Raw genomic sequence first — 15,861 nt, 5'->3', positions numbered from 1 at the left:
TTAAATCAATGTGCAAGTACTTGTTAACCAAGTCTTAAAACGTTGTTGTTAAGTCAAACACAACACCTGGAAAGGACAAATGTGGAAAGTGTTGGGGAATCTGGGTTTGCGGTTACATAATACCTGGATAAATTCCTAGATCGCCTATTGGAAAGTCACTTTCCAAATACTATATTTTACCCCTATTATGCCTTGGGTTTGCACGAAATTAGTACCGGAATAATCCAGAAATTTCATACAGGAATTAAGGCACAAATTAGTGCATATATATATTCACCATATCACGGTTTATGTATTTATATGAGAGATCGATAGTTGTGGGCGATTAAACGGTTAGAATATAACCGTATGCCAGTTATAACCGTTAACGAATAAGGTTGAAGGGTTGTTACAACTGAATCAGAGGTAATATCCACAGCTCTGCTTCCATGGTCCAGAACTCTGGTTGCACGACGGAAGCTTAGTCAAATTCCTCCGGATCAAAATTTTGATTCTATGGACCAGATCTCTGGTTCCACGGTTCAGATCTCTGGTTGGTCTAACTCAGATCTAAACTTAGAAATTTTCAGCGAAAACTCAAAACTCTGATCAAAAGGACCAGAGTTGTGATTACACTACATGTCTACATCAGATCTATACTTGGTGGAAGTCCACTAAGCACGAGAGCAATTTCAAGGACATTTCCAACGTCCTAAAACTAGTCCAGATCATCCCGAAACATAAATAAGTTACGACTCTTCATAAAATCCCCCAGGGGCTTGACCCCCGCCTTTCGGCGATCTAACGTGATGGAGACAAACATTTGTGAGTGTGCACTCCGCACCTCCTAACTCACTTTGTTTGCGTTGTCACTTTAATCGATCTCAAATAATCACAGTTACACCAAAACAGTTGATGACACTAAAATCACCAACAAAAAGTGGTCAATATATTCAAAACATATTTACTTTTAACCTTAAACTTGGAACAAAGTCGAACACAATATCTAAAGAGGTAAGTAGTTTTTAACCATATCTATTCATTAAAGGAACGCAATCTTCAGAAGGAAAGATTATAGTAAGTGATTAGTGTTAATGGGATATAAATGTACTTGTAATTGTATCTTAAATTTTGTGCAAAGTGAAAAGCAAGACCTCAACTTGATAAGTAGGGGTTGCTAGTTTAGGAAATATCAAAAGCAAGGAAACTTAAGCATCTATGTATTTGTTTCAAGTTATACCTTATCGACATTAACTTTACCTTGATTGCAGACTCCAAGATTACAATGCTTGAGCCTGCAGTTTATTTCTGATTCATGAGTGTCAAATAGGAGTTTGACTGAAACATCCTTTCATAGCTTAGAAGCTTTCAACATGTTAACCAAAGACCTTCTGCAACAGAAAAATGCCAAATATTTAAGTCTGAATAATGACACAAATTAACATATCTTAATTAAAACAAATATTTATGTACAATAAAGACTTTTTATTGTACATAAATTTTGCATCTTCTTTTCCACATGAACATTAACTTTTTCGTTTTGACATCACGATTAGGCCTAATATTAAAAGAGTGAAAATGGGAAGTAATAGAACAAAGTAATCAGTTTATGGGTTCAACCAAAAGAAATAACACTTTTATATTTCTAAATTGATAAATTTTATGTTTCCATATATATAGCTATTGCCATGTGAGTAATTATAATTTTGTGAACATTATGCTTCATTATCCTAAAATAGAAATGCAGTTCAAATGGACCAAAAATGAAAGTTGTCTCTTTGATTTTTGCCAAAAGTGTCAAGTCAATAGAAACACCAAACAGGGAATATAGTTGAAGGAAGGGACTACCATAGACAGATTTTGAAGGTGAACAAATTAACAAATAAATTATAGCAAACCTGAGAGACTGCATTCAAGATAAAATCTGACATCTTGGTTATTTTACAACAGCATCTTGATTAAGGAAGAATTCATTAGTACAAAACTAATCATGCATTATTGCAATATTTAATGTCATTAGATTATATCATTTTCCTCTGTTGGCCATTTTGTAGATTGCATTGTTATTTCTCTTGAGATCAAGTAAATGGGACCCACAATCAAGTCTTCATCACCCTCAAGCTATATAAATGGAACCCATGAAAAAAATTGTTAAATGACCACATTCCTCTACATTTGCCACTACTCTCTTCGTATATATAGCAAGTGAAGTGCTTGTGTCAAAATGATGCTCTCCACACGACATGGATGCATATGAGAAGTAGTGAGCAGGCACCAATCCATCATCATTTAACTCCGAGACTGTTTTGGCAATCCCAAGATAAAGAAGATTAATCTTATGGGTTAGAGGGAGTATCGACTTGTCAAAGGGCATTTTTTCTCTTGGCATGTGGAAAAGCGAAATAAGCATACTTCACCCTTCATGTCTAATTGTCTTTTCTTTTCCATGTAAGGAAGCTCTTCATACTAATTCAAAATCATACTAGTATCCATCCAATGTGTGGCTTGAGCAAGCTTCATAATCATACAAATTTCCTTCAATATATTGCTGCCACTAAATTCGGCTAAAGAACCGACAACAATCTCCATGTTGCTATATTAAATATGCAGGCAATTTCCTATTATCCTGTTATGGAAAAATCTGGCTCATTAATGAGGAACTTGGAATCTAAGTTGAATACATACACAAGATATTGTGATATTGATGCCTGCAGGAAGGGAACTCACAAGACTTGCGCACTTGTAGGCATCACATCATGCTCACATCTCCGTTTATAATCCATACAAGAAAACAAAAGGATGCCTTCCCCCAGATAAGCAAAAAAAAAAAAAAGAACTTCTGTCGGACAGAAGAGTACTAAGACATGCAGAAACGCAAGAAAATCTTGGTAACCTACGATATTTTTAAATTATAATTATCCAATAACGAGTTAAATGTAATTAGTGAGTAAAAGAATCAGTATGGGATTCACCATTCAATTTAAGCAAACTAGTATTATCAACTACTTTTAGGTAATTTCATCATGATAATACTTGACTAAAGGAACTAAGTATGAAACTATAAATATGAGTACTATTTGTTATGGTAGCATCCTGACAATATTTACTAAAGTACGACATGCTGATTCATGCATGAACTTGAGTGCTAGTGGCCTACAGGCATTTATCCCTCACAAAGGTAAAATCAACTTTTTTCTTTGGTCTCTTTTGCCCTCTCCTCTTTTCATCTCGTGATCGTGTACCCAACTCTAAATTTCCTAGATGATGACCATATAAGGGGAGGCACTCTCTGTATGTGTATATATAGGGGACTTCGGTATTTCTGAGATTAGCTGATCTATACCACTTAATGGGTGAGGAGTTTCAAAGGATCCCTTCTTTGAGATGCTAAAGAAATATCAAAATGGTACTTGTTGAGAAGAGAGGCCGCAGCCTACCTGAAAAGGGAAGGTTGTGGCAAGTGATGAATATTAAAGCAACAAATATTACAGTACAACCATATATTAAACTATGATTCAAACAAAGCACCTAAAAATAAAAGGCACGGGTATATGATTAATAGTAATTCAATGTATATGTACTTCATGATATCTCAAAATTGTGCCAAATCAAGCACAACAGCTTAAAAGGAAAGTCGGGTTTAAGTTGTTAGCATCAATGCAACAAGTATATACTTGTTAACAATGCCTAAAACTTTGTGTGAAGTCAAAGCCAACCTCTAAAAGCAAAAGATGGGTTAAGTGATTAATATACTCTTTAACCATACATACTTTAACCACACCCTAATTTTTTTGTGCAAAAGTCAAATGCAAAGTTGAAAAGGAAAAGTGGCTAATTTCACTTCAAGGTAAAAGTACTTTCAACCATATCTATAATCCATGCAACAAACCCCCAAAAAGGAAAGATAAGGGTAACTGATTAGCATTAATGCAATGTATTATAGTTTAACCTTATCTTAAACTTTGTGCAAAATCAAACACAACCCTGACAAGAAAGGCAACGGTAAGTAATTATATTAATTCAACGAATATGTGCTTTTGACCATATCTTGAACTTTGTGAGAAGTCAAATGCAAGACCTTATAAGAAAAGATGGAGGTATTGTGTTAGAAAGCTTGAATACATTAATTATCGGGAATTTAGGATTCTATTAGCGCTTTTCACCAACGCTAAATTACCTCCCATTATTCCATTGATCATGGACATTTAGCACTACAACACTTACCTGCAGCTCCATCATTCAAGTTACATCAAAATGGAGTTTTTTTTTTTTTTTTTTGGGGGGGGGGGGGGGGTGCTTGTTTGAAGGTTATGGGATTATAAGGAACGGGAATGATAATCAATAATATTGGTTGGTTGGGTGTAATGGAATGACTCATTATTGACTTATGGGGTAACGGGGCGTTCATGTCTAAATTGGGGGGAATGAAAAGCATTCCCACTACCATTCATATTCTCATTCCTTAGTATCAATCAAGCACCCCCTTACACATCCCTTCATATAATACTTTGAAGGAGGCCTTGCCGAATGAGAAATAACGAAGGCCAGGCCCACCTGCAACAGAATATTTATGAAAAGTAGATTAGTAAGAAATATAAGACGGAAACTACCAATACATTAATCAAGAAAATGACATATATACTCGATAACAAGTCAAACAAGACTATAGTAATTGCTGATATCATAATTATTATCCAAAAATATTCAACATGCCAATAAAGTTCATGAATATGATGTTAAGGCAGAGAAACAACAAATTAAGTTTGTACTTATATAAGAGTGGTTATGAAAAAAAGCAAGAGAAAAACTAGTTCAAAATGCAATTCACAAAGTTCCATCTAATTTCCATATTTTATTCACATTAGTGTGAAGTAATAGACATAGGTTATCCACGATAATCAGATTCCCTTCTGAACCAAATAATACACCCTCCCATCCAAAATCTGTTCTAAAATGATGATTTTTATGAACTTCTTTATGTTTCCATATATACCCTGATCTAGCTAAGAATTAATCCATGCTGTTGGAGCATTAGAAGTCAAAGTTACAAAGCAATTAAAATTTAAGAATATGATGCTTTATAATCCTAGCGTGGAAATGTAATTAATGGGAATAAACTAATAAGGAAAATTAATAACTGCCTTGGACATATAGAGAATAATACAATTTAGGAATTTTTGACGATATCTTTGACTTTTGCTGAAAAAAGGAACACCTAAAAAGGAACAAAAGTTGGAGGGAGAACTATACAAGGAAAATTTTAAGTGCGAATAAATTAGCCTGAAATTCACGCAAACTTTCAAGTCTATGTATTCAAGATAAATCAGATATTTCTTTAATGTTCTTATAACAGCAGGCTTTATTGAAAAAGTTTTTATTATTACAAAATTTTACTCAATGAAATTATTTTTTATAGAGTGATCCCTCGCCCAAAACATAATTGTGCATTATTGCAATAATTAAGTTGTCATTAGTTCATACTATTTTGTAGATCCCATCTTTATTACTCGTACATGGGACCAACAATCCCCTGTTCATTCTCCTCATTTCATATAAATGTGACTCATAAAAAATGTGATAAACAACCAAAGCTAATAGGGGCTAACATTCCCTTCTTATAAGTTCTAATTCATTGACAACAAGAATCATCTGCTTTCTTCCATAGAATATGCATCTTTAATTCTAGGATCTAAGCAGTTAACACGGTCGATTGTGGAAATCACAGTCGGGACTGTGAATTTTTAGATAGCGGTTATCACGATTGTATAGTGGTGGTCTAGCGGTAAAAAAAGTTACGTTTATAAAATAAATATGAATGTATATATACAACTTAATATCTTGTATGCCTAATACATATCAAGCCAAACAATTCAAACCACACAAGCAACATGGTAATAGAGTTTATAAAGCTCATAAACGACTAAACTAGCTAATTGCATTCCACAAGCTAAACTACTTAGCAACAACTACCCTATAAAAATAAAATTAATAAAGATGCCTAACATTGAAAACAGAACAATGAATGGGTCAAAGAAAACTGAGCTACACAATTATCTTTATAAACCAAAAACAATAGCTAGTACAATTATGTTTACAGACTGAAAAAAACAAAACAATAAGACAATATGTGAAAACAAAACAATAATGTTGCTGGTAGGGTCTAGAGAGTGGAGGGGAGTTTGATTGAGGGGTAGAGTTGTAGATTGAATTAGAGTTTGGAGACAAGTGATCCTAATGGTGTTGCTTATATACAAAATTGGTATGGATTTGGACTTCATCGAGTTCTTTTAAGTTTGAACTTGATAAAAGTCTTAAACTTGGGGTCAAATAAAAGTAATTTTGCTCTCAAACAAAACAGCCCACTCAAAATAGCCCAAAAACAAAAACAAAAAGACTAGTAAGAAAATAGCGCTAGTATCGACCGCCATTTTAGATAAAATAACGGTCAAATAGCGGTGTTTAGAGCCGCAATTTGCGGTACTGCTATTCCAAGCCGCTATTTCCCAAATGACCACTAGCCGCTAAACCGGTGCTACAATCTAGGATGAGTACATCTCACCTTCCCTGACCCTACCTCCAAGTGAGATATACCAGGTTTGGTTTGGTGTACATGGGAAGTAGTAAGTAGGTGTCGTCATTCTTCAACTCCAAAATGTTTCGCCAATCCAAAAGACCGAAAGGTAATTAATTTTAATGGGATAGGGAGCGTATTGGTTGTGGAAGAGCATAAAATTCGTATGGCTTGTCAGAAAAGGTAATAAGTATTATTCCCCATTCGTGGTCTTTTCCAGCGTCGCCTTTTCAATGTACTCACATAAAGAAACTATTTATCTTTTTCCATATCAGATTGATATACATCCATTGTATGTCTCGTCAAGCTTCAAAACCATCAATCATACATCGTCAAATTCCACTAAAGAACAAACATGAATCCTCAAGTTGCTATATGAAGATGTAATTATCCTCCATAATGTTGTTCAGAAAACATCCGGCCCTTGGGCAAAATATATGAAGGCACTAGGCAGCCTAGGAACTGAAGCACTTAACATTCTTTTCCAACACAATGAAAATGTCCTGCAGAACAAAAAAGAGTACTAAGATGTGTACAAACACAAGGAAATATCACAAAGTTACAATCAGTTTAGTCATCCAATGATGATCTAATGTAGTTAGTAGAGAAATGAATATTTTTATGCAATTTAAGTAATTAATAATTACTGAGTTTTGGTATTTCTACCATATAGTATTTGGGTATTCTTGATGTTTATATAACTTGAGCAATTAATAACAACTTCTAGTTATAATGGTAGCATCTTGACAATACTTATTAGATGGTTGAATAGCACAATTTGTGTGAACTTGATGTCATTGTCCCATGGGCAAAAAACAAATTTTGTTCTTGTTTTCTTAGACCTCATTTCCTCTGCTACCCAATTCTTGGATCACCCTAGATCACAATATTATGAGAGGCACTTTGAATAATTAATAACATCCTCCAAATATGAGCAATATTAATTATGGTAGCATCTTGACCATACTTATTAGATTGTCAAACGATGTGATCTGTCCCACAGGCAACAAAAAAAAATCTTTCTTGCTTTCCTGGCCCTCATATTTCCCAATCTTAGAACACCAAAAATCAAAATATCATGAGAGGCACCAAGTATCTCTAAGGTAGTTCAATGGTTGTGAGGTTAGTTGATCTACCACCCTATGATTCACAAGATCCCTTGTTTGAGCGATCAAGAATCTCAAGAAGGTACTTATGTTTCCATTCAAAACCAAACCAAACCACACGAGCCCATAATATCCCACCCAGAGGTAGGGTCTAGGTAGGGTAAGATGTATGCAGACATGGCCTCTACCTCATTCCGTTTTCCATTTGACTTGGCACTTGTAGTGACGAGAACTAATCCCATGATGCCTTGGGCACATGCTCTACATCGTATATGATTGAAGTATCTCCTTGTGGAACATAGACATATCGAAGTGCCATTTTTAATACTAAGGTTTTTCAAGTAAGGCTAGGCAAGGCAAGCCTCCATAATTGACAATATGATTTTGGTGAGGTTCTCTCACGTGGGAAACATCAAGGTGGCCCCTCCCAAATGGAGTATGGGTGGTGTAAGGTAACCTATGCGATTCTCTTTGCTACTTTGCATATCACAAATGTAAGAAGGGCCACACTTCTGCCCAAGACTCCTCAACTCTATTAGGACCGGGGAGGAATGTCTCCCTTGCATTTGGCAAATAAGCCATTTCCATGACCCAACCCCATGACATTAGGTTCATGGGGTAAACTTGTCAGTTGGTCAAGGGATCGGAAAAGTTTAGATCACAAGACATCATCAAGAAAAAGAGAAACATTACATTAACCAAAACATTGAGGAGCTCTCGTATAAGATTGCGTAGCAAAATCTTTGTTTATTCCTTCTATTCTAGTTGCATAGTTGCTTGTCCTATATCTCCATTCTTTTCAGTTTTTTTTATAGACTAAAACCATATTGCATCCAATCATGCATCCATAGCATATCTTTCTGAAGCGATTTCTCCCTTTGCCTCTCCCCCTAGATAACACCAAACTCGTAACAGAGTAAGCCCTGCCAAACCCATGTATGCCCTTTGCCTCAAGGCTGGAAATATGTTTTGCAAATATCCCAGCACCAATTAGTGTAACAAACCATAAGGACAAAGTCTTATCGAGTTAAGAGTTAAGAAAGACTTTTTCATTAGAGTCAGGGGCGATCCATCTCATCACAGCTCTGTTCCCAACTAGAAACCCATAACGGACTTTAAAAGGCAGAGACAGGGAAAGCTAGACTATATCCTAAAGATGAGTAATAGGATAGAGTATGATGAATAGGTCTCATCAGAGGTTCTGGCTGGTATTGCTACAGTAAGTCCATTCGGAGTCCATGGCACAAACAAAGAAGGATTTGAGTCTGAAAAAGACGTTTCACTATTTTCATACCAATAGTGAGAAATCTCAAGGTTTACCCAGTTGGGGCATAGAAAGAAGACCTGAACTCGGTGTTTCCTCAATCTGAATAGATCAATCTGGATTATAGGCCAGCAAGACCGGAACCAGCAGGTAGGGAAGGGCAAAAAAGAACCACATCGCACATCGATGATCTCATCAGGGTTCTTCAAATCAGCAAATTGCTTATTAAGTAAGCTTATCTTTCTCTTTTGAATGTATTTTTTGTTTAGCCACAAAGATGCACAGTAGCTAAAGTTGTGTTGGTTGATAGGACCAACCTAGCAAGGCTAAAGAATTCAGTACCTATACTGAATTCTGATGGATAAAGAGCTATACATGTTTTACGAACAAGCAAATAGTTGATCAAATGATAGCTAAAATCAGGGACAACATTAAGTCAAGTTCAACAGAAATTCAAGATATATGCAAGAAGATTGAACAAGAAAAAGTGTTATCCCTGAATGCAAGATTCACATCAGTAAACGTGTCATCATGGAATGAGTTTTTTGTGATATATTTCAACATATTTGCATGCTAACAAGCAAATTGCAATAGAAGCAATGCACTTCATTTTTTACTTGGTCACGTGATTTCAAAATTTGTTATTAAAATCATGCAACTTCGAAAAACGTTACTAAAACCATTCAAATTTTGAGAACCGCTATGAACACCTTCCAACTTTCAAAAAGTGTTACAAAAAAAAATTGGTCAAAATTACCCAGAAAATCAATTTTGTAAACGATAGGGGTTTTAATAACGCTTTTTAAAGTCCAGTGAGTAAATTAGAGATAAACTGAAAGTATGTTGCTCCTTATTGCAATTTGTGATATTACTAATCAATTATTAATTTATACTATATGGTGTAATTCATGATACTGACTTCAAAAATGACAAATGTCATAAAAATGGAATTGCAATTGGCCTTAAACTACCATCAATGGTTTAAAGTCTACTAGAAAAACATTTCACAGCTAAAAAGGAAGCCACAAGTTTGTGGTCCAACTTAAACAGTCGCTAACTGATTAGCAAATACCATTTTCATACATCAATTTACTTGGTTTGACTCTGGATTGTCGAGGTTCAATATCATCCTTCAGCTTTCACCAATCTGTAGATGATGGAATAGTGAATTAGTTATGTCAAAACAATATATAGTAAGAGAATTTGCATAAAGGCTCGTGCTTGAAGCAGTCTAGTTCTGTAAGAGCTTATGTGAGTACATACAAGCTGGGCCAAGGCTCGTGCTTATATGAGCCTAGGAACTGATCCTATTCAAGTGAAACCAACGGTCAAGCTCTTGGCAAGCCATGCGCCATGCCTAAGTCAACCAATTTTTCACAAGCTAATCAAGCAGGGACTCCATTGTCTCAAACACATCCTAGGTTTAACATGTATCAATGCAAAAACTTACCCTGTTTGTGAAACCGTACGGATTTCTTCAATTGCTGCATGCATACCATTAATAACCATCTTCTTGACCTGAAAAGAGAACTTCCATTAATTAGCAATATACTCCACAAAAACATATCTAAAGAAAGAATGTCGTGTCAAAATGTTTACCTCTATCCTTTTCCCTTTTGCTTTGTGATTCACAGGAAGTTGACGAACTTCATTGCCCACTTCAATACATTCAGATGCACTTTCTGGTGAGATGAATTCTAGGACCACATTAACACATGACTGCACAAGAATAAACATCTTAGAACTTGAATCACAGGCCGTAAAGGTTGAGTTTCTAGTAGTAACCACCAATTTTTAAATGAACTGGCAATAAAGGCTAGGCTATGGGGATCCTCCCCATAGGTTGCCGGTCCAAGTCTCGTCAGGGCCACCGGGGATTTTCATTATTATCTTCAAGGCCCCTGGGATTAGTTGAGGCGCTCACAAGCTGGCCCAGACACCCACGGTTGCCAATATATAGATATAAATGAACTTAACTGCGATGTCTTAACTTGTAAGAGTTTATATTTTCCGTGTCATTATGTGTACGAGTGAAATTTAATCACGGCTCCAAAAGTAGAAAAAGTAAAATATATATACATATACATATATATATATTGGTCAATGCACAATGACGTTCTTCCAATTACTTTTTTGGGTTTTTCCTTGCATATCTGATAAGAAAAAACACATACAAATTACTGTCTTCAAGAGAACTTATAGCACTTTACCTTAATTTTCTTCATCTGGTATGGACAACCAGCTGGAATGATAACAGCTTCACCGATATGTTGCTCGAAGCTCCATGGTTCAACATCTAGTCATGGTAATAAGAACACAAATAAATTTAACATGAATGAGAACTGAAAAAGAGTTTGACACCAACTTACTGATCTTTTAGTACTAATTTGTCGAAGGATGGAGACTTACCGAATTCTTCCTTGAGTCTTGTTTTATGAAGGTCATCTAAATGGTAAACTTCGTCAAAAAGCGGATGTACAACCTGTAGTACAATGAAAGTAAGTATTTACGAAATCTTGTAGATTGTCCTTTTATATTTTACGTTGATAGAAATAATACCTTTCCGGGAGAACCATAGGATTCGCGAAGCTTATCAGAATATTTTCTAAGATATTCTACAAGCTTTGGAACATCTTCTCGGCGAAAAATATCCCATTGAGCCCCACAGGTATCGATAACTTGTTCCTCTCCATAACGACTAGTACTACAACTTCTAATCTTGTTTTGAGAAAAATCTTCATCACCGGAGTCTTCAGTGCTTGAATCATCAGATATCAAATGCAATGAACTGTTGGTCATGCAAGGACGTTCGCCATCCTCCAACCCTGTTAAACTACCAAAGATCTCTTCCAGTTTAAGTCTTGTTCGTATTTTACTGGAAGATTGTAGATGATCTTCTGACGTGTATTTTTTCATCAAGATCTTCACATCATTAAGCTTTGTCTCTGAGATAGGATCTGTTGTGGCGTTTGCAAGAATATTCATCTGAATGCAGAAGAGAAAGATCAATAGGACTCATAATATGGGATAAGAAGTTCCCACAAAATCCTATAATAAATAAAGTAGTTAGAAAGATACCATATCAACTGGATGCCTACAAAGCTTCGTCAAATGACCAGAATCCATAAAGTCTTCCGGCCCACCATAGGATATGTGAATGCAAGGACCCAAGTTAAGGTTTTGAGTTTCAGTTCGCAAATTTGCTGCAAGATTCAGAAAGCCTGTCAATGGGTTAAGGTATTCTTCAACAGGCAGAGCTTGCATTACAGCAGCATAATGATCAGGGAACTGCTCTTGAAAAAACCCTGAAGAGAACCGAACTTTGAACTTCAGAAACTCTTGCCACACATTTGCGTGGGTTTTACCCCCCACAAGTATATGCTTTCTACCGAATTGGACCTCACACCAGTCAGATCTGCTTTTTGATTTTACCCTTTCTGTGTCCTTGCAGGATTCGGCGCTCCTTTCAAGGTATTCGCAGAACATGAAACCAAAATCCCAACTCAAGTCCGGTCGACTTTGAAGCACGTCACGGATTATAAGAGGTTGACCTTCGCCCCAATGCTTCATAAAATGTTCAAGATTTTTATCCTTAAAGTCTTGCTTAGTGGAGAAATATAACCCGATGTCTTTAATCAAATTTCCAACCTTTTCACTTCCCATATCATTGTTTTCCTCACATAGCAAGCAGGGTGAAGAAGCAATCCCGAAAGGTTTCTTAAACCTATACTTGAAAACTATTTGTCTTGCACTTGCTTCAAGATCTTTCGTCCAATTGAAGGGGGGAAAACAAGCTAATTTGAGAAAAGCTTCCCCACAACCACCTAAATCCTTCGGTGGGCATCTTATACTTCCATCTGCACAAAACCTCCATGATATCTTCTTCCTCGGTGCTTTGCTTCTAATCATCTTCGTATTCTTCAAATCAGCAAGACCCGAATGTAAGTATCCATCAGAAAACTCTTGACAACAAAGCATGCAGAGAATATAAGAGCAAGATATGCAACTTCTATGAAGATCTGCAACCCAATCATCACAAAAACTGTAGCACCATACAAACAAAACAATGTAAGCTACAAGATCATTCAAAACTGCATGATTAGATCAAGAATCTTTCAAAAACAATGTGTGTAACTTTGAAAAGACACCTGCATTTCCGCTTCTGAGAGCATTCTGCAAGCTCAACCTGTAGCTGGCCAAGCATTCTACCTGTATTTAACAATTTAGATTATGATTCTCCTTACCCAAAAAAGCAAACAAGGAAACAACCCACTACCTTTGTTTTTAGCTTCAGTATCCAAAGCAATGATCTTTTCTTGATTCATTTTTTCCATCACCGGAAGAAGCATCCGAATCAAGTGAAGTTGTTGAATTTTGTCAAACTTCTTTTCGCGATTATAAACAACCAGCTCCTCTTCGGGATTATGAACAACCAAATCCATATCAGGATTATGAACAACCAAATCCTTTTCAGGGCTACAAACAACCAGCTCCTCTTCGGGATTATGAACAACCAAATCCATATCAGGATTATGAACRACCAAATCCTTTTCAGGGCTACAAACAACCAGCTCCTTAAATAGAAAGATTATCAGTATATAATAGTACTAAACGTGACACCACACACATTTTTTTACGGCTCAGATCCGAACCTTTGATTTGTCTTCTTTAAGTCTTTCTCTTATGCAGGCTCGGCACCAGCATGTCCCTAGACACACAGGACACTCTCTCTTGACTGCTGCCTTATCATAAAACCTAAATCCATTGAAATAAAGAATCATTAATTTAACTTAAAGAACATAAATTCAGCTACATTTATTGCATAATGACAGTTATAATTATACATAATAAGTAATCACACCAAGTTTTTTTCAACAGATTTGCATTGATGGTATCTTAGAATGATAGAAGTGTTAAACAGACCTTTCATCAATGCAATCTACACAAAAGAACTGTGTTTTGCAAGTCGAACACTTGACAAGAACACGATAGCTACTCCACTTGCACCAATGGCACTTCTTGTGGTTTTTCTTCTTCACCGCTTCTCTTATATTGGCTTTTATACTTGGTAGCATCTAGATAAACAAATGAATTGTGATTATGTAAAAGCCAATTCCAACAATTAGGGTAATGAAAATCAATCTGCATTATAGGGATATGTGAAATCTAAAACAGAAAGACATAAAATTTGATGAATTTACATGAAACAGCATCACATTGGGTTGTAATGAAACAAAACTGAAACAATTTACATGGAAAGTTTCAGACTTGGTTAATGAAAACAACCTGCAGTGGGACACAAAACCAACAGAAACATGATTACAGAACAATATAATAGAGAACGAGAATGTGATTATAAATATAATATTAAAAAAAAGCAAACTTTGATGATTTGGGTAATGAAAATCAACCTGCATTGCAGCAATAAGTGAATTTTGGAAGAACACACGCACACACAACAAATGATGAAAAATACCATTTGCTTGTGAAGAAGCAAATTTAAAACAATCTCAACCCATGTATATGTAAAAATGGGTCAATTCAAGTCAAAAGTAGTAGCCCATTGCATAATCAAGAATTCAGAACCTTTTAAAATTACTTTATTATTTTAATAATATTTTTATATAATCATATTTAATAATTTAACTATTTATGAAATAAACAAGGAAAACAATCGACCAGTTTTTGAGCCCTAAAATTTGCCCCTTTTAAAACCATTACCCAAACCCACCCACCTATAAATTTGGGTGATGAAAATCAACCTGCATTGTAACAAGAGATGAACTTAATGTAAAACATCATATTGGGCAAAACTTGAACAATTCACAATGCACAAAATTGAAAGCATCATAAGAACTTAGGTTATAAACAAGCAAAAACATAACAATTTAGATGCATAAATAAAAAATTTGGTTATGAGAAACAACCTGCAGTGTAGCCATTGGAATAGGTTCCACGTTCTTTGACCTTATAGGCCTTCTTAAAACCGATTGTGACGCAGCAACCCCAATTTTCGATTTAGGCGAACCTGGTCGTTTCAATTGAGCAGATGATGGAGAAGCCTGTGGTATCTCCATCAGCCCATACTTAAGTTCTTTAACCACCGCTTTTTCCGGATTCAGAATCGATTTATCTTTCTTACCCCTTTTACGGGGTACAGTTGATGTTTCTGCTCTTTTTCTCTTACCCCCTCTTCGGGGTAAATCATTTGACTCCTCTTCAAGTTTTGGGACCAATTTATTGCGCGTTGCTCGATCAAGCTTTAAGCTATCTGGTACTGGCTTCCTAAGTTGTCTATGTCGACTTTGAAGATAATGAGCTTGACAAAAGATTTTTCCCTCCATCGGCGGCAGCGAACACTGCCACCTCTTACCATCTGATCTCTTACACCTAATTTCGTCCGGCAATGGAACATTAACTTTAACTCCCGCCATGGATGAAAATTTCAGAAAGTTGACAAGAATTGTTAAATCAAAGCTTTTTATCAAGGAAAAAGGAAGGGGAGTGGAGAACAAGAGTGAGAAGGGTTTTGACGGAGATGGAAGTATCTGAGTGAGAAAGTGAGGGCCACAGGCAGGAGGTTTCTTCGGTATTTATCTTGTCTTGTATTCGAATCCTGAAAATCTGTGTCGGATGATGTGAACGCAACAAACCTCCTTTTTTTAACTTTTTGAAATTTTTTAAATTATTTCAAATATAATTTCCATATATATGTATATATATATATATATATATATCTTTTTCAAATTACAACCGTTGACAATCAATTTAATTTTGTGTAATTAAAAGGAATTCTAAACTTGTTTGGTTAGGAAATGAAAATAATAATGACAAAAAATAAAATAAAATAAAATAAAATTAGTTTTCATTTCCTTCAATAAAATTAGAATTTATGAAAGAATTGATATCAAAACTTACCGAATATAATATATAAAAAAATT

General features: G+C 35.5%; 1 protein-coding gene across 2 annotated transcripts; it reads right to left on the bottom strand.

Moving 5' to 3' along the window:
• Positions 1 to 9,623: 9,623 nt before the first annotated feature.
• Positions 9,624 to 15,415, bottom strand: LOC112523406 (lysine-specific demethylase JMJ25-like). Of its 2 annotated transcripts, none has more exons than XM_025132995.1 (12): positions 14,848 to 15,415; positions 13,844 to 13,995; positions 13,573 to 13,675; positions 13,197 to 13,494; positions 13,069 to 13,129; positions 11,999 to 12,962; positions 11,480 to 11,905; positions 11,330 to 11,402; positions 11,131 to 11,216; positions 10,520 to 10,639; positions 10,371 to 10,438; positions 9,624 to 10,067 (listed from the first exon to the last, which is right to left on the bottom strand). In XM_025132995.1, exons 1-12 carry the CDS (start codon positions 15,352 to 15,354, stop codon positions 10,046 to 10,048), a joined length of 2,880 nt encoding a protein of 959 aa, XP_024988763.1. In that variant the 5' UTR covers positions 15,355 to 15,415; the 3' UTR covers positions 9,624 to 10,045. The 2 variants fall into 2 exon arrangements, with proteins under 2 accessions (XP_024988763.1, XP_024988764.1); XM_025132996.1 differs by lacking the exon at positions 14,848 to 15,415 and adding an exon at positions 14,122 to 14,291.
• Positions 15,416 to 15,861: the final 446 nt, after the last annotated feature.

The sequence above is a fragment of the Cynara cardunculus genome (genome assembly GCF_001531365.2).
Source record: "Cynara cardunculus var. scolymus isolate 2C chromosome LG 12, CcrdV1, whole genome shotgun sequence".
Taxonomy (NCBI): domain Eukaryota; kingdom Viridiplantae; phylum Streptophyta; class Magnoliopsida; order Asterales; family Asteraceae; genus Cynara; species Cynara cardunculus.
The sequence above is the reverse complement of the archived record's forward strand: the minus strand, read 5'-3'. Positions and strand labels throughout refer to the sequence as shown.